Source organism: Gymnoscopelus microlampas (assembly GCF_963454915.1).
Source record: "Gymnoscopelus microlampas genome assembly, chromosome: 19".
In the NCBI taxonomy this organism is placed as follows: Eukaryota; Metazoa; Chordata; class Actinopteri; order Myctophiformes; family Myctophidae; genus Gymnoscopelus; species Gymnoscopelus microlampas.
The window spans coordinates 26,448,724-26,474,639 of NC_139956.1; the positions used below are offsets into that span (position 1 = coordinate 26,448,724).

The 25,916-nt window shown below is 43.1% G+C and overlaps 1 protein-coding gene across 1 annotated transcript; it reads right to left on the bottom strand.

Moving 5' to 3' along the window:
• Nucleotides 1-1,155: 1,155 nt before the first annotated feature.
• On the bottom strand, nt 1,156-24,683 carry kcnj10a (potassium inwardly rectifying channel subfamily J member 10a; the record flags this gene model as incomplete). The annotated part of the gene is made up of 6 exons (XM_084042488.1): nt 24,309-24,683; nt 11,015-11,392; nt 9,519-9,730; nt 8,134-8,265; nt 7,303-7,480; nt 1,156-1,544 (listed from the first exon to the last, which is right to left on the bottom strand). Exons 2-6 carry the CDS (start codon nt 11,388-11,390, stop codon nt 1,156-1,158), a joined length of 1,287 nt encoding a protein of 428 aa, XP_083898614.1. The 5' UTR covers nt 11,391-11,392; nt 24,309-24,683.
• Nucleotides 24,684-25,916: the final 1,233 nt, after the last annotated feature.

Here is a 25,916-nt window from a genome sequence, read left to right on the forward strand (position 1 = left end):
CAGCCAGAACACAGCAAAACCCAGAATTAGATTTTAATGCTGAGCGTTAACACTCTGGATTTTACTGTGAGGGCTTCATCATTTGATACAGTGCATACATGCAAGTAACAACGTTAGTTTAATTATTCTCCTTGGATAAAGTACCATTTTCCCAGTAAAGTTAAAGTGCTTTTAGTAACATTGCTAAATATCTACCCTCAGTTCATAAAAACATAGCTTCCAGTGAAGACATACACGTCAAAAGAGCATACCAACACAACAATGTGTTCGAACCAGTAAGTAATGATCGTTAGAAACTGTTATTTTATACATAATATAACATGATACATTCCATTAAAAATCCTTCGAGGGAAAATAAACAACAGAAAAGTAGGCGATTTTCCAGTAAGTTCAACAGGTAGATCCCAAACTGGGGAAACAAAAGACAGTACCATGATCCAATGATTTCCAGTTCTGACCGCCAACTCTCGCTTTGTTTTTGTCCCAGTTTACAGTACAACAAGTCCTTGGATGAGCACATGGATAATGTGACATACAGTATAGCGGCGCTGCCTTCGTGGTCAGCCGTATGTCAAAGACACACAATCATACTATGTACAGGTTCACTTTGTAGTTTTATTCATCTTGAAATGGATCACCCACACGGTAACCTCGCTCTCCACAGGGGGATTGAGAGGCGAGCGAGGGCAGGGGTGTTGTGTGTGTGTGTGTGTGTGTGTGTGTGTGTGTGTGTGTGTGTGTGTGTGTGTGTGTGTGTGTGTGTGTGTGTGTGTGTATGTGTGTGTGTTGGCGGGGTTAGTTACGTCCATGTGTGTCACGTGTGAGAGAGACAGACAGTTTGCGTGGGCGAGTTACTTTTGAGTTGAGCAGCACCTTTGTGATGTCAGTCACTTGGTTTCCCTTTGTTAAAAACACGAGCCCTCTTCTTTTCCTTCACGCTAAACTTACTTTGATACCATCTCTGAGGCCTTTATACTGTATTCCTTGCTCTCAGTCGCACACACACATCATCATCATCATCATCATCATCATCATTTTTCTCCCTCTTTCTGTAACACACATCTTTGCGTTCATTTTACTCACACCATACAGTATACAATCACATCTCTCTCTCTCTCTCTTTCTCTCTCTCTCACAGTCTCTCGTGGTCTTTCCTTACACGTTGCTAATGCGCACGTTATGTGGGCTGCTATCTCTGACCCGGCCTCTGCCCCCCTTCTCCTCCCCCCTGTAGCTCTCCTCAAGCCGCATCTTCTCCGGGTCCGTGACGCCTCCCTCCTTGGTGACGCCCTGGCGCCGGGGCGCGGGCGAGGGGCTCGGTACCGGCTGCTTGGTCTTGGCCACCTTGTCGAAGAAGGCGAAGTCGGCCACGTACTTCCCCGACGGCGAGAGGGAGACCACGGGCGGGAACTCGTAGCCCCACAGGATCTCGTCGGGCAGGTAAGAGGTGCGCACCTGGCAGGTGGCGGAGGTGGGCTCCACCGTGGCGCTCAGGATCACCAGCAGCTCGAAGTCGGCCACCTCCGGGTCGGTCCAGCCGCCGCCTATAGAGGACACAGGCAGAGCGTTGAATTTCGTCGACTAAAACTATGACGAACAATGTTCGTCGATTACCTTTTTCCACTGACGAAAACAAAATAAAAACTAAGCTACGATGACTAAAACTAAGACTAAATATATTGACAATTTCGTCAACAAATAAAAACTAGACTAAAATGTTAGTGAGGGACGAGTGGATAAGAGATCTAGTAGAACTAAGACAAGTCATTTTATGTTTAGTTGCGCTCGGGTGTTGCGCTCTGAAAATATCCGATCTACAAGCTCACAACGCGTCACGCTGAGACACGGTGTGTGCTTGTAGATCGGCTATTTTCAGCATGCAACCAAGTGTAAAATCAGCCATCAAGGCCCGCCAAAACACATTTTAGCCGACTAAATCAACTGTAGATTTAGTGGACTATAATCTTATGATATTTAGTCGACTTAAACTAGACAAAAAAAATTACATTTCAGATGACAAAAATATGCCTAAAACTAAATGGAATTTTATTCAAAAGACTAATTCCTAGAACTAAATCAAAATTTGCTGTCAAAATCAACACTGGTTGAAGACACTTGAATATGTTACTTCATGTCTTTCAACCGTACTGGTCTTTGGGGGGCTTACAACTGGTTTCATGCTGGGATCTGAATTCTGCCTGGGCCAAGAGGGAATTTCAAAAAGGGCAAAAAAAGAACATATTGTGCCACTGCGATTGGCTTTTCCCACCCTTTATTGATTCCAGTGTGTTGCAAATGTTCAAGAGGCAATCTGTATGACAATCTGACCGTTAAAGTCCTCTGTTTAATTTTTAAGATCGCATTTCATGGTTTATTTAGTGTGGAGAGAGAGAGAGAGAGAAAGGAAGCCAAGGTCAGAGACCTGTGAGATGTGAAAGGGGTCAGATTCAAACTTGGGTCCTCACAAAGAGCATGTGGTCAGTGCATTAACCGGCTGAGCCACTAGGCACCCCTGTCGTATTATTCTTCTGTTAACCACATGAACCCTAGTGTCCCTTTTCTTTGTATGTAATAATTGGCAAACAATCAGAGAAATTATTCCCCCCAGTTAAAGTTTGGAAAGAAATCTCACCCCCTCACCCCCTTAATTTACTTGCTTTGTTTCAGTCCGTTACTGGATGTCTATGGTGTCATGATTATGGTATTTGATCCCATAGACACAGCCTAATCGTCCCGTCTGACATAACTCCAGTCCACCAAATACATGGAAAAAGGTCTGCCTTAAGGCAACTATTAGTTGCTGACTATGGTAAAGTGGATAAAACAGAACAATTACGCAAAACAAATCACACACAAGGCTGTTCTACACGATCGCTATTTATTTATTATAAATCATGTAATAACTCATATCATAACTCGTATAACAGTAATATTTGGTTTCTCTTCCATTCACTGAGCTTTCCCTGAAACTGGGGATGCCCACCTCCCACTTTGAAATCCTCTGGTGTAGACTCAACATATCTTTCAAGACTTTGATGTTTTGATGGAAATAAAGGGTTTGTGCAGGTTTAAGAACTAGGCTAAATGAATCATAATGTGGTTTACAGGAATGTTTTGTAGTGTGTGTGTGTAGGCGGGCGGTACCCTGTCAGGGTGTTTTTGTCCTATTGACCCCAAAATCTCCAAAACACAAAAAAAGCCACGTACCACCTCACATGAGTCCTCCCTCCCCCATCCTTCACGGAAAAGGCAACACACTAAACTACATGCATTCTGCTGCACATGAACACTTTCCATTCATCATCACACACAACCCACGTTACACAAAGGACATGCTAGAAGGCATACGCACTCAAACAAACACACACCTGCATCAACAGGCCTCACTCAGAATCCAGACTCGGTCATCTGTCCAAACAGCCCTCTAGTCTAACCCGGACCAAATACTCCTCTCATTCAGGCAAAAACACAGGGTTTCGTAAGACACATTGAGACAGACAGATGAATAGGTAAATATATACCAATGGTTCTCTCAACCTTTTCAGGCCGCGACCCCCCCCCCCCCCCTCCCATAAATAAGGATAAAGGTTACAGTGCATGGCGACAGAGTGATGTTCTATCGTTCTAGTCCAGTGGTTGGATAGCCCTAACAGCGCTCTTATAGACTGTCTCTCTCCTGTCCCCTGGCCATTCTGACGCAATGACTTCACCACAATGTGTCCTAAACATTCACACTCGGTTGCAGTGTAACTAAGCTAGCGTTCAGTGTTCCTAACAGCAATGCAAAGTCTCTCCATACAAGAACACAACCGTATGGGGTGCCCACCATTAGAGTAACTTCACAGGGAGGAGGAGAGCTAAGCCCCTGAGCGGATTAGCACAGAATTCTGACCAGTCAAGGACATCAGCATCAAAGCGCGCCCCAAGAATCAAACATTTTACATTGTGCGTTATTGTGTAGTGATGGTGGTCGACCCGTAACGAAGAGAGACACCATGCATGACACCATGCTGTAGTAGCTGTGACTAACATCACTGTCAGCAGAAAGCTTGTAGCTCCATAGTTAATCTTTTCATGTATTTTCATAACTTAATGCCCGCCTATTTCATACTTTCTCTTAGGACAGTGTCATGTAAAAGGAGCGATAAATAATGTTCACAAATAGAGCCCATAAGCTCACAAGAGCTTGTAGATCAGTTATTCTCGCTACTTTTGAAAGAGGGAGAGAGAGAGAGAGAGAGAGAGAGAGAGAGAGAGAGCTGCTCAACCGGTGAAAGTTGCTCTTGCTGAACAATGATCAAAATACATTCACAGCAGGAAATCATACTCAAACAGAAATGTATGTTTGAAGGGAACTTTCTAAATCTAGAGCAGTCCTGCAGGGGTAGAATTGCATAAATAATACTGCACATGTAGCACATAACATACTAGAATTTGAGGATATCATTGCATTATAGTATTATTCTGACCTAGAGCTAACTGCTTTATAAACGTGTACTTTATAAAAGATGGTACAATTCTATCAAATATGCATTTAAAGCTATAATCTCTGGCTTATTTTAATAGATACAGCTTTATTTTAACTAATCTGCATGGTTAAGGATGTTAATAAATAGAGATGCCCCCCGATATTATCGGCCGGTACTAACATAAAAGTTTATATCGGAAAATATCAGTATCGTTTTTTATTCATTAGTTAACTTAAGTTGAAGTCATTCTCTTATTTTGCACAGAGAATGTTTACATTTGTAAAGCCTTGTTGCATTTATGAATGCATCCAGTTGGGCATCACAGTAAAATTAGGCATAATGTGTTAATTCCACCACAGGAGATGTGTGATGTTGTTACTTGACATTAGTTTTGGTGAAAAAAGCCTGCATATATCTGTATCGGTTGATATCGGAATAGAAAATGTAGAGTTGGACAAAATGTGTCATTTTAAGATTTCTTTGGGTATTAAAAAATAGCAGATATACAAGCTCATAGCGCTGCACCGAGTGCCACGCTATGAGCTTATAGATCTGCAATTTTAGAAAAATCCTGAAAATGTGTGCAAATCTTTTAATATTTTCAAAAGCGAATATTTTACCTCAAATCTTTGCTTCTGGAGATTCTACAAATGTCTTCTAAATCCTTTTTTTTGTTAAACTTATGTCGCTATAATAGAGAGACACCAGGTTGAAAGTGGTTAATAACTGCTTTCTCAAAATGTGTCTTTTCGGCATAATTTCCTATTGTAGATTTATAATAGAAAACCAGACCAAATGAGGGATTCAGATGTGGTATGCCATCAAGCTTACAGTTTTAGAGTAGGGATTTGGATTTACTGTATAGAACAGACATACGCTATTATCATTGATACTATCAGGAGAACAGACTCAAATTGTGGATTAAGTATAGAGGGATGCATTGTAAACCAGAGTGGGTCAAAACGAGTGTGCTGTACCTAGGAATGCAGAGAGGGTGGAGAGAGATATACGGGGAGAGGAAGAGAGAGAGAGAGACATAGCGAGATGGAGTGAGATGAATGAAAACAAGAGATGGAGGGGCGGAAAGGGAAGTTTAGGTTACAGAGAGGAGCGGAGACGGTGATGAGAGGAAGTGTATAGAGAAGAGAGATGTACCGTAGAAAAGAAGAGACAAGGGAAAGATTTGCCTACTGATCCTTTTCACAGCAGATATATTAACAAGGAAACAGCTGAAGGTTATGACATTAACTGTGGGTTTCATTCACACTGTGTGTACAACAGCTCCTGTACAGTTAACTTCACGCTGGCACACACAGAAATACCTAAATGAAACCCAGTCAACATTATTACCTTCAGGCTGCGTTTACCTGTCAAAATGGCTGCTGGGAAAAGGGTCCGCATGGGGATGAAGAGTGCAGCGCCAGACCACAAAGTCAAGTCAACTCGACCCGGAGACTAAATGGCAATATTAACCAAATGGGCCGGGTCAGCAAATGGGTAGGAAATCGAGCAATCAGCAGATTCAGCACTCATCAGCTGGTACTGAGATGTCTGTAGTGCTGTAACGGGATCTGTGCAGATCTGCACCCTGGACTGTGTGCCATTGTGTTCTAATGAGGGGGCGTCTCTGGCAATCTCTTACACACACATTCCATGCAGAGAGACCTCTTCTACTCTTGTGCCAACACAGCCCATGGATATCCATGGGCGGGCAAATGTACGGCACGTGATTGGAGCTACACACACACACACACACACACACACACACACACACACACACACACACACACACACACACACACACACACACACACACACACAGCGCACACACACACACACACACACACACACACACACACACACACACACACACACACACACACGCGCTCAAATCCTACTATCCGACTATAATCCTACTATAAAATAGAGGAAACTGTCCTCAGTCCATTCTTCAAATCTTTCTCCTCAGTGGGTTGACCAATCAATGGAACTGCACATCGGCATTGACCAATGGCATATGCAGGGACTGACAGGAATTCACCAATGTGTGAACTTTCTCCTTAGTGGGTTGGTTCCACTTGGGCATTGACCATTGGCATATGCAGGTATATGCCATCAGTTTTCACTTTTTCCAAAAATTAAGCTGTACTTATTAGCATTTTTGCAACAGGCTATGAATTTGTTGTTGCGGTTGCATCTCCATGTATACGCTGCATGTATTTGAGGCGCACACTCCCCAATCACTGTAACTGTCAGAGACGTGCAGAAGGATCACGTGGGGGGTGCTCTTGTTTTGGTTCATGTGATAACCTGTTCCATCTACTACGCCTACGCCCTGCCAACACTCGTCGACTCTCGAGGCCGCGAGGCACTGAGTGCTCCTTTAACGACACAGAGATGGCTTATGTTTTAGAAAATGAACAGGAAGTTGAGTTTATGAAAAAGTCAAAAGGGGAAATGTTTTTTTGTAAAAGGATGCACCTGCATGTGCACTGCAGACTACCTTGTGGGATGTGAGATACTTGTGGTTTGTAAACATGATGAATACCTCTGAATTGTATCGTTCCTTGCAACTTCAACAACTGTGACTGGAGGTATTTGTAACTGAGTAACATGGAAGATGAAGTAACATGGAGCATGTGCTGGATTTGTGTTTGGAGTGGACCGGTTTGCAAGGAAGGAAGGAAAGAACGAACGAAGGAAGCAATTGAGGAGGAAGGAAAGAGGGAAGGAAGGGAGAGGAGGAACCAAGAAGGCTGAGGAAAGGGGAGACAAGAGGGCAGGTCAATATCAGTATACTATATACTCTTTAACATAGGGGTTAATGTATGACCTTTGGCAGCCCAGGCTCTGAGGGGGCTTCTTTCATCTATGAAGTGGTAGAAGGTGAGGGGGATGATGAGGAAGGGGCTGTCACTGGATGTGTCCACCTGGAAGGGCACGTTCCTCTGGTCCAGTCGTACAGTCTCCCCTTCCTTGGTCAAGGAGGTCTGGAGCAACTTCCCTGTCACCTGGAGAGCAGAGAAAGTTGGGAGTCAGATAACACAGAATAGAGCGTTTGAGCCCAAATGAAAAGAAAAGGAAAAGGAAAGGAAAGGAAAGAAGATAAAATAAATGAAAAATGGAAAGAAAAAAATATCCTTATAATATCCTGAACTAAACATGCCACATAACAGAGTGAGTTTGGGCCTTCAGGGAGAGGCAAAAGGGAACCACTGTACAGTATGCATGTGAAAGTTACAACTACATGTACATTATTCTTGCAAGCACATTTTTACTTGAATTTATAAATTAGGCTATTTTCATTTGGTGAAAGAAAATGTAGACCATCACCACAAATTGCCACGCCCACAAGCAGGCAGTTTGTCAACATACACACTGTACTGTATGTGAAGATGATGCCATGTAGCCTGTGACTTCACCACATTGTAATTTATGCAGCTTCGTTCACAGTCTACTGCACACCTAGTAACTTGCTGTTGGAGATGTGCTGTGCTGTTTTTCATTTATTGAGAAATCCTGATAAATTATTAATGTCGATGCAAAGTTCCTCGCATTCTGAAGCATTCTATGAACAATATGTATGTGCAAAGCATGGAACTCTTTCCTTGCAGACACACACACACACACACACACACACACACACACACACACACACACACACCTGACATCCCAGCAGCAGGCTTTTGCGCATGTTGGCCACTCTGATCATAAGGCAGGTCTGTCCCTCATGACTGGACACCACAGCATGCTGACTGAACTTCACTGTTTCTCCTCTTTTCTTGGGCCTTGCCACCTACAAGGCAGAAACAGACAGAAACATTCACTCAAAATATCCACTGTCAGATAGAGAGACTGACTGATTGATTGACAAACAAGATATCTCTTAAACTACTGGTTGGTTTGCCATGGTATTTGCTGTGCACCTCCCTGCTTCCCGATGGATGACCCCTAATGATCGTCATGGTCTTTCCTCTGACAAAGGGGTTCTAATGTCACCTTTGCACAGAAGATATCATGATCCAATAGGTAGATTGCAGGATGCACCCTATTGATTTTGGTAACCCCATTGTGTTACTTGTTACTTGCTTCCAAAGGCTATAGATTATTTGTATAATTGTTTAGAACGCTAAGGAGAGCATTGCTGAAACGGAGCATGTATTCTCTGTCTCCTGTCAGACCGCACCGTGCATGGGTGTGTGTGGGTGTGTCTTATGTCACATGTCTTATATGTGCAGGCAGGTGGGGTCTTTAATGTTCGCCAACAATATGTCACACACTGCATAATGTTCACAACATAACCTGTGGTAATGATGTGCAATCAACCGTATCACCTGATAGGGAGACACAAGATTAAAGACTAGGTGGTAGATAACTTCTATCCTTTGATAGCCTTGATTGACAGATAAGATAGGAAAAGTCAGAAAGAAAGAGATAATGTTTACACAATGTTGACAAGGAGTTGCTGTGTGTTGTCATACAGGTGTGACATTCTGAGCAATTCCAATGATTGCTTATTCACTGTACAACTGTCAAATGCATGCAAAGCCAAACTAGTGGCAGTCACCAGATGTAACAGCAAAACATTTATTTTCCAACATTGTGTACAGAACTGTGCAGGAACTCACCAGTTCAAAAATACAAACCTACCTTACAAACCTATTTTATACTTTGTCGTACGACGGTGTAACAATACCTAAATACCTAAAATAGCTGATCTGCAAGCTAGCAATGTAGATCGGCTATTTCTGGAAGGATTTGGAATTTTCAGAATAATTTGAACCTTTAAAAAAAACGTTTTCTTTTTTTACATTTCTGAAACTTTCTGAACCCTTTTAAACATTTTAAAATGGTTTTGCATATAATGACATACCAAACATAAGGACGCTAGGTTGAAAGTAGTTCAAGATTTTTTAAAAGCCAATATAAGGTTCATACTGTATAAACAGAGTTGCTGAATCACAAATTCTTGGAGTGGTATTTGTGAACAGTACTTTAAAGTTCCAGTGTGAGTCCAACCAAAGGACTCCCCTCCCCCACAAGGGTTACCTTGGCGAGGAAGGTCCCGGTGATGAAGATCTCCATCACCATGGTGATGACCAGCTGGAGGATGAGGAGAATGATGGCGAAGGGGCACTCCTCCGTGATGCAGCGGAAGCCGTAGCCAATGGTGGTCTGGGACTCCAGGGAGAAGAGGAAGGCCCCCGTCAGGGTCTTCACCTCCATCACGCACGGCGTGTGGTTTGACGGAGGGTCAAACTCTGGACAAACCAAATTAGATTTCATAATTTTCACAAGGCATAATACAATACAATACAAAAGAAATGTGATTGTCCATAGCGGTGCAACAGTTCGTCGAACTAATTGATTTAATAAATCATTTTAAAATGAATAGATTTTAATAAAATAATCGGTTTTGATTATGTGGGGAGAATGTGTTTTTTTTATAGTAAACAAATGAAATAAAATACAGAAAATAGTAGATCAAAGCTCTTAAGGTCGAGTCTCAATTATTATTATATCGATGAAAAAAATACTAAGAAAATAATTGATAGTCATAGCCCTGTGCCCACACATTTGAAAAGATTTTCTGAATCAACCACTGAATAGCCAAAGGCAGATCGCCACAGTTCAGGACAATAAAACGCTACAATCTATTCTATTCTAAAGCGAGATTCTCTATGGAGAACACAAGATGGTTGACTTGTCGGGGGAAGTGTACAGGACGAGGGCATGTGAAAGTATAAAGGGTCAGGTTTTGGGGAGTCTTAATTCAATTAGCTACCACAGAACATTGAGACTCTGTTGCGTCTTGGCCTGTCCTATTGGCATCTTTCCCTCTGGCACCGGACTCTAAACTCTGATCTACCATGATGTACCACTGAACACGCTACGCATCTGTGTGTCTGTCACCATAATGATCCTCCTTGTTGTGCACATGAAGTACACGTTTTTAGTTTTCCCTCAAACGAATAGGTCCTCTCTGGAAATTATACTTTATCATACAATAAATAATACATTTTCGCCTATAATGACATGTGAAAAATAGGTTGAATCCATGTTGAGAGTCTCAGTCTCATGTTAGTTTTTTGTCTTATACTGTTATGTAATGTATAGAGTGCTAGTTTGTGCACTCCAGGAAGAGAAGCTGCTACAAGTGTAGAATGGGAATCAAAGTAAACACATACTTCTCGCCATTAGATTAATTCACAGATCCACTTGTTGACCAACAGGTTTTAATAATAGTTATAATATCTCAAATTCAAATTTAAAGTACCCAAAGACGCTTTACATGGGGGGGGGGGTCTACTTTATTAGGAAAAACAGTAAAAGAGTTGTCTTTCTATCACAGGCGTCCGTAACTGAGTGGGTAGAGAGGCCGTCTAGTAAGGTCACTGATTTGACCCTTGGCTCGCCCATCTACATATGTGTCAAAGTGTTCCCTGTGCAAGACACTTAACCCCTAACAGCTCATCAAAAAGCCATCTGAGCCAGCCCTCTGTCGGGTGAACGAAGACGAGTTAAAGTCCTGTGTAAACCCTCACCCAATAAATCCCCGTGCACCAGGGCTATCAGGTACCACAGCACCCCGAACAGGAACCAGGTCCCCGCGAAGGTGAGCGAGAAGAGGAAGAGCTTGTAGCGCCACTGCATGTCCAGGAAGGTGGTCCAGAGGTCGCGGATGTACAGCGCCGAGCGTCCGCTCACGTGCTCGATTTTCACGTTGCTCCGGCCATCTTTGGAGAGGACGCGCCGCCGCCTTCGCAGCGCCGAGGGCCCTAAAGTCCCGGCGGCTCCTCCCCCTCCGGCCCCCCCCGCCGTCGTCCCCAGCAGGGGCTTAGTGATGTCAGTCTGCGTCTGGGAGTGGCACACCTTCTGCGGGGAGGAGCCCTCTGACGAGGGCGGGGTGGCCGTGGTCATGACTGGAGCAGTGAGGAGAGGAAAACAGGAGAGGAGGGGGATAGGAAGGAAGGAAGTGAAGGTGGTTGGAAGTGAGGTACAGGGACAGTAGGCGAGAAGAATGGGGAAAGGATGGAATGAAGGAAGGAAGGTGATAGGAAATGCAGAGGACATAGGTGAGAAGGAGGAAAAAAGAAAGAGAGATGGTGGTTGGAAATAAGAGAGGGACAATAGCCAATGAAGAGGGAAATTGGAATAGAGGAGAGAAGGAGGTTGGAAATGACAGAAGGACAAGGTGAAAACGAGGGAAAATAGAATGGAAGAAGGAAGAGATGGTGGTAGGAAATGAGGGAGAAACGGACGGTGAAAAGGAGAGAGGGAATTAAAGAAGTGAGAGGAAAGAAAGGAGACAAGGAGAAGGTAAGAACGCAGTTTAGATTGGAGGGTAAAACCATGCAAGCACACATTATTGAGAAATGAATGAAGAGACATAGAGGGAATGGAACCATTTCATTAAGCCAAGCCATGACACAAACAAATGGCATTTGGTAGGAGAGAAACATTTAGAGGGAGAGAGAGGAAAAGAGAGTGGGAGAGAGAAAAAGAGAGAGAGGGATTATAAGTGACAAACATTTTTCAAGCAGACAGAAGCAGTGCTGTGCCTGTCCAAGGTGGTCAATTTAGGACCTGTTGTCCTTTCACTCTCCTCTCATCGCTATAGCAGCTGGCCTTTTCAAAATAAAAGACACCCTTTCAGCCAGGCGTCACAGCTGCTCTTTCACATTAAAAGTGCAGCGCTGCCGGCTCACTCACGTGTCTGATGCATAGCACACACAGGACGGCAGCTGAATTTGAGATGTGGGCTTCACTAGTGTGGCTTTTTCATGATCCTTAAAAAAAAATCAAGAAAGGAGGCCTTTCAGTTTTGAATGGAAACTTCTGGGAGCAGTCTCTGCTGTCTCCTTTCCATGACCAATGTAACATGTACCACTGTTTTAAAGGACCACCGTCTACTAACAGCCACATATTGTATATACAGTACAAATACAGTAGACCACATTTTACATGAATTTCTTAATCTTTAGAGGTTGCGGCTGTCATATGTTTGTTTCGATTTTGTCCAAAGTCATTAAAAAGCTACCGAACACACTTGGACAAGTTGTACTAAACCTTACGGTTAATAGTCATGGTGATTTTCATTTCGTTCGCAAATCAAGCTTTTCACTGGGGACTGGCTAGATTTGTCAAATGAATCTGCACTTTAAAATGCATTAAATGCAAAGACAACGATAGTATCTGCAAAACCGTTCACAAAAAAATTGGTGGCAGAGTGGTTGGGCTTACCACCCCTGCACAAAATCTGTGCACAGAATTTCAAATACATTATGGTTTGAATCAGCAACGGCAAGTGAAATCAAATCTATTTAATGATGGGCATTACAAAAATATGTTTTCTATTGATGAAATATATTCATGCAAACCATAAACATTATTTTATTTTTCGTTCATCCTGATCTGCTAGTAAGGGCTATTGTACACTGAACAGCTCAACACTGTGTCTGAATTTGAAAAATTGCTGATTGCAAATACAGTACAAGCTCACTTTACTACAGTGAATATGTTGGTGTGTCAGGGGATCTCATGGTTCAAAGTCTTTGGGATTCACAATGTCAAGAGTGTCTATACCAAATGTCCCCTGAATGCCATATACAGTATATATACACCTATTGTCACTGCAGGGCTATCCTCTGTGCGTCCTCAACTTGAGATTCAACTTCAGTTGTTTTGAGTGGGTGAAATTCTTTGTTGTGAAAGCGCACAACATTTGCAGTTTCAAGAAAGGGTTAGAATAGAGAGAGAAAGGAACAAAACAAAAACAAAAGAAACAACAATTCTGATATTCCTAATATAATATGAGCAATGGCGATACATTATACGCAAAGTGCATGTTTAAACATAGCATTTAAAATAGCAGCAGGTATAGAATCATGCGTGAATAGCAATCACATGAGGCAGAAATGAACTGGAGGAATATTGTAGCAGGAAAAATAGCAGCAGACTAGAAACATTCTCTTGTGCAGGCGAGACATTTAGCAGCAGATATCAAACATGTTGGTGTATACTGTATGCAACTTCACCCTAATCTTTTCTCTTTCATCCCTCCTTTCTTTCTTTCTTTTCCCTCTCTCTCTCTGTCTACTCGTGCGTTGGTTAAATGGTCCTTTTGTCTGAACCTGCCTCTGCTTTCCGGACCCAATATAGGAAAAATTATAGCTGACTAAAACAAAAGCCAGAAAGCTAAGGCGTTCGGCTACGCTCTCTCCTCTCTGACCTCTCGCTCTCTCTCTCATTCACGGAGCCTTCCTCTCGACCAACTCTTGCTCTGCTCTCTCTCTCTCTCTCGCTCACTCTCTCTCTCGCTCTCTCTCTCTCACACTCACTCACTCACTGTTCCTATAGCTTACCGAATTACCCTCTCTATCTACCCACTTCCTTACTCTTTCCCTCTCTCACTCCCTTTCCTAAATATTTTCTCTCATCCCCCTCTGTCTCTCTGTGCCTCCACACTCTCTCTCTCTATCTCTCTCTCTCTCTCTCTCTCTCTCTCTCTCTCTCTCTCTCTCTCTCTCTCTCTCTCTCTGCACTAGAGCTGCCTCACACTATGTGAATGAATAGAGATCTGTGTGGCTGTCTGTGCTCTGAATACTAAGAGGTGAAAGGAGGGCGGGGGGGGGGGGTGAGAGGAGGCGGGGTCAAGGGGGAAGAGCGTGTGATTGGCCGTGCACATACACAGCTGAACTCTGAACCCCATGCAGTCCCTGCTCTGCCTACACATACAGTAAACACATGCTCATGTATTGAACGTATACAGTCTGAGGCCTCTCAATACATACGACTTATTGTGCAGTGGTGGAATTAGCGTTTACCCTATTTTAATGAAGTTGAGGACAATAAACATGATGTTGGAGTGTGTTTTGTGTTTTTTCTGTGTTTTGATATTTTGAACATGATTTTGGCGACTGTGACATTGTCGTACAGAATGTCAGTTCTTCCTGGACTACAACAAGGAAGGGTCCGTTCTCTAGATATATTGATGATACTCATGGGTGGCAAACCTCGCTCCGGAAGTTTAATGAAATACATTGCAGTGGATGGAGCCGGCTGGACCAGCTCATGAACAAACATTGTTTATGAACGATTACAACCGTTGTCATATAATCGGTTCAGGAATATAAAAGAAGTCACAGGTTGTTTTCTAATCACTTGCTTTTTGATGTACAAAGCACATAATTTTATTGAGGCATCTAAACAGCAGGTATCGTTTCTGTCTCGGAGGTATCGCGAGATTTGGCTGCCAGACAGGAAATGGCGGACAGTCTCGCGATACTTTGGCCGCAATATATCTAGAGAACGGACGGACTGCGCGTCTTTTCCTTTCAGAACTTTCCTTGGACTACAATGGACTACAGCCCATGTTTCCTGTAGTTCCAGTCAGACCTTCTCCTCCAGCTGATGTCAATCACCTTGTTAAGACTGTCAAACACCTAGTCAGACTTTACCAAGTGGTCAGGGAAAAGAGAGGGGTGTGACTGGAGTTTTTTTTTGTTGTTAGTTTGGCTTTTGTTTTGAATTTCTTAGTTATTTATGCATTTCTTTTAACCTGTCTTACAGTAGGTAAATAATAATTTGTTTTGTGTCTGCCAATATCAATGTTGTATGGTGTTTACATATATTCTAAAGTTATTGTAGGAGTGTCATGGTGCCCTTCACTGTGGAGGTGCTGGTAGACAAGGTAAGAGCAGTCTTAACAAGGTGATTGACATCAGCTGGAGGAGAAGGTCTGACTGGAACTATAGGAAACGTGCTGTAGTCCATTGTTGTCCAGGAAGAACTGCCATTCTGTACGAACGATAATGTCACAGTCGCAGAAATCATGTTCAAAATATCAAAACACACAATACACATCATCCAACACACAGCTCCAACATCATGTTTATTATGTCCTCAACATTTAAATAGAGTTTGGGTTCAAAATCGGCAAAGTTGCCCTTTAAGTAAAAGTAGCAGCTAGTTGTAGGCTAGGTTCTATAGTATAGTCTTAATCTATAATAATACATCCTAATGTACAGTATTTGTTGATAATATTTTATATAGCTGATCTCAATCTACAATTAACTGAAGGTATCAAATGAATGTAGAGGAGTAAAAAGTACATTTCCCTAAAAGATTAGTATAAAGTATCAGAAAATAAAAGGACTTTCGTTAAGTAACTGGGTGAAACGTGTAGGCCTATCATGTACACGTTGATGCTAGGCTGGGGCCAGTTTGCTCTTGAGCAAGGGTTTGCAGTTTTCAGAGGAAGTAGCTGTACGCAGCAGAAATAGTTTGGGCCTTGCTATTAAAGTTAAAGGCAAGTTATTCCTTGAAAAAACAGAGGATCCGGGCACTCAATACTTTTATTGAGTGCCTGATCCTTGTTGATCCTTTCTTTTTTTTCATGTTTTATCCCGTTTGATCCAGGAGCACCTCGAATGCTTTAAACCACTTCTAACTTAACTCATATACTGCCTAGAACGACTAAAACGACTTCTGTCCATAAGCCATGCCTGCCAAGAACGACTAAAACGACTTTTTAAAAAATTTAAAAAATTAAAAATATTTTTTTTTTTTTTTTTTTTTTTTTTAGATTTTTTTTTTTTTTTTTGACCCAAAGACCAAGGAGATATGATTTTTCGAAGATATAGACTCCCATCCACTTCCTTGTTAACTTAAAACTTAAAAATTCTGTATCTCGGCTCCTGAGTACTTTTTTTTTTCAATGAAAAATATGGCAGTGTTCAAACGCAGCCAGAATAATTCTGGCAGTGAATGAGTTAAAAGCTTCTCCTGCGAGCACCTGGTTGTGTTTTTTTTTTCTAAAGTTATTTCTTCTCTTAAAAGTAACGTTTAGCATAACAACAAACCGAAGCAAGGTTACTTCCTCTGAGAAACGGAACCACAGTCTGCAGAATAAAAAGAAACCGGGCATTGCGGTATATACTAATAGTGGAACACCTGGTAGAGCAACGCTAAAGAGTAACTTAACCCTGGACCAATTTTGTGAGCTTTACTACCCTCTAAAGGCTGATCCTAGTCATCTGTGATGAAAAGCATATATGGATACATCCTATTAGCCCTACTATAAACTCCTACAATACAGTTAAGAACACTGTCTGCATCAATTTGTCTCCTCAATGTGTTTGCCAATCAATTTGAAATTGTACATTGCGCACTGGAGTAGGCAGGGACAGACAGACGTAGATTTTTATTATCCCAAATGTCAGCTGTGATTTTTGGCAAGTCTGCATGTAGTTGGGTTGCCGGACTATGGGATCTGTTGTCGTGATCCCATAGCCCGGACGGACGGCCATGCTGTGGGTTTTATTGGTTGTTGCTTGGTTGTCAGGGAGAGATCACAAACAATCAGCAGTCAGGCTCCAGGGTCTCAGGAATCAGGAAGAAAGGTGAATGGCAATTATGTCATGCCTTGGCGCAGATCAAAGCATGTTGGCGAGGACATTTACTGTATATAGTTACATGGTGACTATGGTCTTGGACTATGGTCTCTGTACCAAAATTAGAAGAGGATTTATTTGAATGGTCATTTTACATTAAGACGAGGGAACAATTCAGAGTTAACTGACATTTAAGATGTATATTAGCATTTTTGGCAAATCTGCACATACTGTAGTTGGGCCATGCACATCTGTGGGTATGGATAATAATAAATGAACAATGTTTGTGTGTGTTAGGTGTAGGTGTGCCCATGAGCAAGCACTGATTACAACACTACTTGCTTGTTTACTCATTAATGCATCCCAAAAAGACACTGGGGATGGGGAAGCGTGCCGTCACTCTCACATGCACTCTCGAACTGAAATGAACACACTCAGTAGTTTTCGACGCACGTCAAGGTTGGTGTCTTTTCCTCTCTTTCTGTCTGTGTATCCGTCACATCGTCCCTCTCCAACCCTCTGTCCCGTGTGTACAAGAATCCTTTGTTTAGGCGGAGACGAAAGAGACAAAAGCCACCATTGAAAAATACGACTGGGTTAGAGTGAAGGAGAGAGAGCAGGACAGAGAGAGAGAGTTAAAGAGGGAGAGGAGTGCACGTCAGTGTGTGTGTGTGTGTGTGTGTGTGTGTGTGTGTGTGTGTGTGTGTGTGTGTGTGTGTGTGTGTGTGTGTGTGTGTGTGTGTGTGTGTGTGTGTGTGTGTGTGTGTGTGTGTGTGCGTGCGTGCGTGCGTGCGTGCGTGCGTGCGTGCGTGCGTGTGTTTTGGTTAAAATGTGTGTGTGTTTTGGTTAAAATGTGTGTGTGCGTGTGTGTAAGCCTTTTTGATCATGTGTGAGTATGTAATGCTTCACATTGTGGGGGGGGGGTTAGAGAAGGGGAATAATAATTGGTTGGAGTGAAAGAGAGAGAGGGGGGCATAAGACGGACAGAGGCGGCTGGGGGGGGGAAGGAGGAGACAGGAATGAGGGAGAGCAGATGAACGAGAGAGAGAGCGAGAGAGAGGGGGGGTAAAAACGTACAAAAAAGAATAAGAGGAGGGAGAGAGAGAAAGCGGAGAGAGAAAGAACGAGAAAAAAAAAAGCCGGCAGACAGGTTGAGAGAGGAGAAAAGTTGAGAGAAGAAAAGAGGAGAGAGGAGAAAAGAGGAGAGGAGCTGTGTGGAATAAAGGTAGAGGAAACAGATTGCTGACAAAAGCGTGGTCATTAGTATTCCAGAGGAGGGTTAGCCTGTACACCGGCGCCCCAATCCACTGTCCACATCTACAAAGAACCCTCCAGCACCCTGCACAGTGCTCTGAAAGGACCCCACACAGACCCAGCACAAACCTCAATGCATGTGCCCTCTGTCCGCAAAATGCACAGTGCCCACAGCGGCCACCACAACACACACCACAAGAGTCAGAGCACTGTGTTGTTGAAAGGAACCCCACAGACCCAAAACAAAACCCACTCAGTGCCCACAGCGCCACACTGAAAGAACAGAACCTCCACACACAACAAACACACACTGGAGGACATCTGCTGGGCTGCAAACCGTTGAAAACCGTTTAAGTGAGCTTAACACACAGGTTCAAAACCAGTGTAGTGTATTACACTCCAAACCAGTTGGGTACCAACTGTTTCTTAGGATTCCTGGTACTGCTGGTTTTCCGTTCAGCCATGACATTAATGCCATTTACCTGCTGTTCTTGTTATTCGAAATATCTTATCAGGGATTGGATAGACCGGGTAGGAAGTCTTTAGGTCATGTTCTGTACCGTATATCTGTCACGTGTGTCTCTGGTTGTGTGTGTGTGTGTGTGTGTGTGTGTGTGTGTGTGTGTGTGTGTGTGTGTGTGTGTGTGTGTGTGTGTGTGTGTGTGTGTGTGTGTGTGTGTGTGTGTGTGTGTGTGTGTGTGTGTGTGTGTGTGTGTGTGTGTGTGTGTGTGTGTGTGTGTGTGTGTGTGTGTGTGTGTGTGTGTGTGTGTGTGTGTGTGTGTGTGTGTGTGTGTGTGTCTGTCTGTCTGTCTGTCTGTCTGTCTGTCTGTCTGTCTGTCTGTCTGTCTGTCTGTCTGTCTGTCTGTCTGTCTGTCTGTCTGTCTGTCTGTCTGTCTGTCTGTCTGTCTGTCTGTCTGTCTGTCTGTCTGTCTGTCTGTCTGTCTGTCTGTCTGTCTGTCTGTCTGTCTGTCTGTGTCTCTCTCTCTCTCTCTCTCTCTCTCTCTCTCTCTCTCTCTCTCTCTCTCTCTCTCTCTCTCTCTCTCTCTCTCCCCACACACACGCACAGAGCACAGGTTGAGATATCGTGCCATGCGATTCAGTGTAAGGCCATTATGAATTCAGCACTTGCACACCATGTGCTATGTGCACTAAAATCAACATGCACAAACCAAATCCCTTCTGCTGTCTAGGAAAAGATCCCCTGGATTCTCCCAATGCAGAGATCTGAAGCTCACATTGTACAGTATGTCTCACATGAAAACATTTACAGTTCTATCCAGTGGTGATATACAGTACTGCTGGTGATATACAGCAACGTACATTTAACACAATAACCCTGTCGTCCCTATTTTAGGCATGTCATTATACCGTAGGTGAAAATTCTTCAAAAACTTAGGCCTAAATGCTTATAGTCCGTTGTACACCGGTGTCGCGCGATGAAAATGGCAGATCTGCAAGCTCACAACCTGTCACTCACGTCGCAACGCAATGTGAGCGTCACATGTGCAAAAACTGAACCCCACCACGGATTCTGGACCCCCAAAACAAATCCAATCTTATAAAATGTTTCATGTTGTGTTCAATGCCATCCTGGGCTTTTACAAGATTTACAATATTTGTTAACGCCAGGAAGTTGGTGTGTCGGGAGCCGTGGCAACCAGGTGTTTGTCTCAGTGTGTCTGTGTCTGGCAGTCATCCTCCTTCATCCTCAGCCAGAGTTTGTAGCAGTAAGAGTTACTGTGATGACCTACATGAGACAATCAGCACCAGCTGTTAGCGCCAGGAAGGTGATTTAACCGTGACGTTTAGCATCTTCTTCCAAGCTGGCACCGACTAAATGATCTGTCTCTTCTTTTATACCATACTGTAAATCAAGCCACTACTCCACTACTGTTTTGAATGACTCTCTCTCTCTCTCTGTGTGTGTGTGTGTGTGTGTGTGTGTGTGTGTGTGTGTGTGTGTGTGTGTGTGTGTGTGTGTGTGTGTGTGTGTGTGTGTGTGTGTGTGTGCAACGTGTGTGTGTGTGTGTGTGTGTGTGTGTGTGTGTGTGTGTGTGTGTGTGTGTGTGTGTGTGTGTGTGTGTGTGTGTGTGTGTGTGGATGAAGGAAACTTGGGATTTCTCAATGAGACTGTGTGTAGTGTTTTGTTAGTAGCAGAGTGCATTTTAGGGGCCCAACTGTGACTTTTAATTCCAACTCTACAGAGAATTAAGGGCCATGCAGTCAAACCCACATGTCACTGTTCTTTTGTTTTCCTTGCTGTTTTTCAACGATAATAGACATTTACCACTGTCTATGCACAGGCCCGGCTTAGTGAACAGGTTTTAGGGGCTGCTGACCAGGACACCAAGCTCGGGGGGGGGGGGGGGGGTGTTATGGGCACCAAATCTAGACACCGGACCAAAAACAATGAAAGACCGGACTATTGCAAGTAGCGACGCTGACATACTGTACTGTCAGGGGTTCTGCTGAACCAGTGCTACATGGAAAAAATAAAACAATCAAAAAAACGATTGCTATTACAACTGCTATTTTCAAATTCTTTAAAGCTGAATTTTCATTGTCCCCCCCCCATCCAGGGTCACCAATCACATGACACGACAAAATAACATGATCACACGAATACATAAATGAAAAAATAGATATGATAATACAAATACGCATATGGTTATGCACCAGGAGCACCTCCCAGGCAAAGCTAAAAGACAAAAACATGGAACCACTGCTGTTAAAGATAGCATGACCCTCTTTTTTTTCAATGGGTGGGATCTTGAGTCGGTCCCTGCTATTACAACTGTTACTGCTGTGCTGTACCTCTTCCACTGAACTCCATTCACCCCATCCAGTCTACTGTAATACTACTACTACTACTGAGTGTGTAAAAATGGACCCAAATGAACCCATCAGACTTCATCTATGGCAGTGGTTCTCAAACTTTTTCATGTCAAGGACCCCCAAAATGATATGTATTTGGCTGCGGACCCCCCCCCCATCTCAAAAATATTGTGTGCCAGGGATTTTAAAAAAATGCAGATCTATAAGCTCACTATGAGCTATATGCTTGTATATCTGCTATTTTTGAATAAGTATAAAATATGGTTAAAGTGGTTAAAATGATTGTGACGCTATATTAACTAATTTTGCTGGGGACCCCCTGGTACCCCTCCTGGTACCCCCTGGGGTCCCCGGACCCCACTTTGAGAACCAATGATCTATGGTAAGCATGTGTTTTAATGTGACTCTCAGAATAAATCATGTGTCATTTAATGAAATCACAGGAAAAGTTGGTCACAAAAAGGATGTGTCTTCTCTGAGTTACAGACCCATAAGTGTTCATTTTGGTCCCAAACTATCAGTCATTTAGCTGGGGACCCACTGGAACCCTTTCAAGGACCCCTGGGTGTCCCCAGAACCCATTGTTGAGTACCACTGCTATATAACTTTTACCTGGGTGATGAAATTGATCTAAAGGCTCTACTAAAACTCTTTTCATACAACGTGTTTGAAATAAATGATTTGAATCGCTGGCCTGATTGCGTCATCATCCGTCTCCAAATGCCTCCAATTAGATCAGTGGAACTATAGTCAATGGATTGAAATGTCAGTGGGAGTTCTCCTGATTGTTTTAAATGGCATTAGCATAACGAGGTGCATAACGATTATTTACTCTCTCGTCCACAAATCACCGGACTTCGATGACATGGTCGATGACATGGTGATTAACCTGTTTCCATCACAAAGATCGATTTGAGCTTACCTTCAAATAAGTTACAGTCGGTCAAGACCACTTAACCACTTAAAGGACGACTTCACCCATTGTCAACCTATCTTCATATAATAGGTCCTAGCTAATGCTCCTGATAAAATAGTGCTATTTTTTCCTACTCGGTCTGTGTATCATAGGAGGGCTGTGGACAGTTGACTAACGCTTAGTCAACTTTTACTTGCACCTAAACAATAAAAGGCTTAAATTGTCCGTGTTGCTCCAGCGTTCATCTCTTCTGCAAGGGCTGTGGACACTTCAGAAACCCGCCTACCAGTGACGACATCGTTAGCCAGGTGTATTTATTTTTTCAAGATTACTTTTTTTTTTATATTAACGCAAGAACAATGGCTTTCATTTTATCACGCTAACTTTCTAGGAATAGAAAGCCTGCAGTTTCTATTAGCTTGGATTCCCCATCGATGATGTCACTGGTAAGTGGGTTTCTGAACTGTCCACAGCCCTCCTCTGAGACACAAACAAAAATGGTACAATTTTATCATGAGCATTAGTGAGGACCTATTATATGAAGATAGGTTGAACATGGGTGAAGTCGTCCTTTAAGCCCTGTATACTTCGTTGACGGGGGTCCCCCCAGGGCTCTGTACTTGGTCCCCTCCTTATTTAAACTCTATGCCAAATCTCTTCACCCCAAAATAGCCGCTCTAGAAGCTGAATTTTTGCCGAATGTTCTCCTATTTTCACTGAATGTTCACCTGTTATGACATGGCCAGAATAGGGATGCTAGGGATGCATGTGGTTGAGAAGCAAAAGAGAAAAGAAAAAAATAGGTTTATTGCAGGTACAACATTTTGGTCGCGACTCGCTCGAACCTTCATCAGGGTTCATGTGGTTAAAACTTGTACTTAAAGCCTCTATTGGTCTGCTCTTTGTTCCCTCAACACCGAATCTCTTTACAGAAAATAACAGACCTAAAAAATGTCACAATGTGTCGGATGCTAGGGCTCAAGTGGTTAAAAGATCATCACACACTTGGATCATCACACTCATGTGTCTCTACCTCTCCTGTCTACATATACAGTATCTCTTCTATAATGACCGTTAGTATTACATTTTGTATGGCATTGTAGGCTATATTATATAGATCATTATCTGTTCAGTCATATAGCCTATTCCATCAATCCTGCATTATTTGCTTTCATCTGCGAATGTGTGCGGAGAAAAATGTACAAATTGTGTTTGTGTGTGCGTGTGTGTGTGTGTGTGTGAGAGAGAGAGAGAGAGAGAGAGAGAGTGAGAGAGCTTTTTGGCAACAGCCCATTTTTGTGGGTACTTATCTATATTGTTATAGAGCAGTGGAACCCCCTCATGGACCCACAGGGGTTGAAGGGTTTCCAGAGGGTCCCCAGCCAAATGAGTTAATACAACATCGAAACCACTCTAAACCTGTCTACATGGGCTATTTAAAATAGTCTACATACAAGCTCACAACGTGTCATGATGCGATGTGTTATGAGCTTGTACTGTACTGTATTTTTTTTTAAAACATGAAATATGACACATTTTGAATATTTGTGAAACATTTTAGCAACACAAATCTTGTATGGGGGTCCCTGACACAAAACATTTTCAGATATGAAGTATCTTTTGTGTAACACACCGTGGATAAAATAACGTGGAAAGAACGCAAGCCTTTAGTGAAGATGCAGAACAAAGAGAGACCGGTCCGTGGTAATAAGGTTTCTCCTGTGTCTTTATTTGTCGACAAGGAGCAGAAAACGGTTACTGCAGAGAGTCCTACAAATACATATTGATTTGGGGATCCTTGACATGACAAAGTTTGAGAATCACTGTTATAGAGCAGTGAATAGTGTCAAACTCTTTATCTGGGATGTGATGCTGTTGTTGCAGCAGCAGCAGCAGCAGCAGCAGTGTGAACTATTAACATGCATTATGTTAGCCCACCCACCCAATATGACCACCAGCCATCACTGGTCATGATGATGCACATTGTGTGTTGCGAGGTCTTTCCACAGGTAGCAGGTTGGCTAATAATCCTACTAGTATGTGGTTCTACTCTCCTGTATTGTGGGCATGTTTGAGAGAACGTGTGCCCCCAGTAACAAACCAGTAAGTTGTACTACTGTACGTCTGCAGGTGTATAACGGCCTGTGATTTTCTGTAAGAGACTCAATCTAAAGATGTTCATCATCACACTTGTTTCTATGTCTTCCTCTTTGAGTGCACCTTTGTCCCAATCTGTCCTATTTTATATATCATAATCAACCGAAAGATTATTCACTGCTGTCTAGGATTTAGAGAAACATAGCCAAACACTCTCAATCAAATCAAGACAAGATGTTTTGTTTGCTGTTGTTGTTAATCCTATAACACATTAAACAGAGTTCAGCCCTGAAACTGAAACTGAGGCCTTTATGATAAATTGTGCTGAGGTTTTTCTCTTACCTTATTGTTGACCTTGTTGTGGCGTTCACGCAGAATGCAGCTCTGATACTTCGAGGTCTGTTGATTTTATGCTCCAGATGAATACATAAACACAAAGCAATTGTTGCCTAGCAATTGTTGCCTAAAGTTCTTTTTTTTTTTTTAATGAATGAACAGACCTCACGACGCGAAGATTTGCGCACTTGTTGACAACTCTGCCAAGCGCGTGTTGTTGACAAGACGTTTTGCATTTGTAATTAGGCCTACACTCATTCTGCGCGTTGTCATGTTAGCCTACTATTCTAAAAGGAAAAAGGTCAAAAATCATCAAAAAGAAAAAGAAAACAAGCTTTTAAATCAGGTTAATAATCGATCGAGCCAAAAGACGCGCAGAATTACGCAGTGACAACACTGGCGGTGCCGGTTGGTTCGGGGTGAGCGTTAGTGGGCCATTATGTAACCAGATGACAGTTTCTTCACGGCTCGCAGCATCCCCACTTGTTGAGTCCCTCTGTGTTCTGTTCAGTTCAGGGGAAGAAGAAGAAGTTTAGAGGCGCTCTTGTTCATCCTCCTCGCCTCCTGTGCGCAAAGGCCTGCCGTCTCTCCCCTCCTCTATATAAACCAAAAAGTATTCAGTCGGTCACTGTGTTTGAGGACATTTTAATTCATTAATTCAACTCTCCTCCCAGCCTCCTCCCACCTACCCTCTCTGTGCGACATCTCTCTCTCTCTCTCTCCCTCTCCCTCTCTCCCTCTCTCTCTCTGACTGTACACTATAAATGGGACCCTTGTTGTGTGGCTCTTCAACTGTTCAGCCTTTGTCAACTTTGTCATGTAAATTTTGTGATGGTTATAAGATACAAGCCTGGAAGTTATTTCACTGTAACACAGAGGTATTTACAAATCACACACAAACAATAAAGGGCCTTTATTGTGCTTTGAACTTCTTGGCCACTTGCAATTTTGCGTCGGCTTAAAAAAAGTTGGCCTTTGCCGTGACTGAATAATGTCGTCGGCACAGATCTCTGTGAGGTAGTGCCATGATGTCCGCCTGCTGAGGAGAGAAACGTGGGGCTTTACACATGTTCATGCTGAGGTTGTGTTGGACTGCACATGACAGTCTTGAATAATAATTCAATAAAAACACAAAACAACAATTCCATTTAGACCGTTGGTTACCACGCGTGGTGGAATGTCTCTCAACTTTTCAACTTAGCCCACTATATAGCAGATAACTGCCTATAACTCTGTCTATTACAGTTGTTTTCATTCTTTCTTTTTCCTCGAAAAGTTAGAGGGGAAACCTGTAGACTCATGCCCCCCCCCCTATGTGGAGTTTGTTTTGTCGGCACTGGGGAGTCAGATTTACCGCATGCTTTGATGAGCAGCTCGGCGGGGGGCGGTGGGGGGGCCAGACGCATCTGAGGCGCGCGGCACAATGCGATATTTCGCTGGCCCGGATTCACACGCGCATCAATCTCGCCTCCCACCTGCCACCCCCCCAACCCCCCGGGCCCGGTGTCCCCTGGGCTGTACACATGTGCATGTAGCCCACATAGCAGCCTACTCACAGTCCCACATAGCCTTGGATCAAGACTATCATAGATGTGTTTTATCGAGTCTGACATT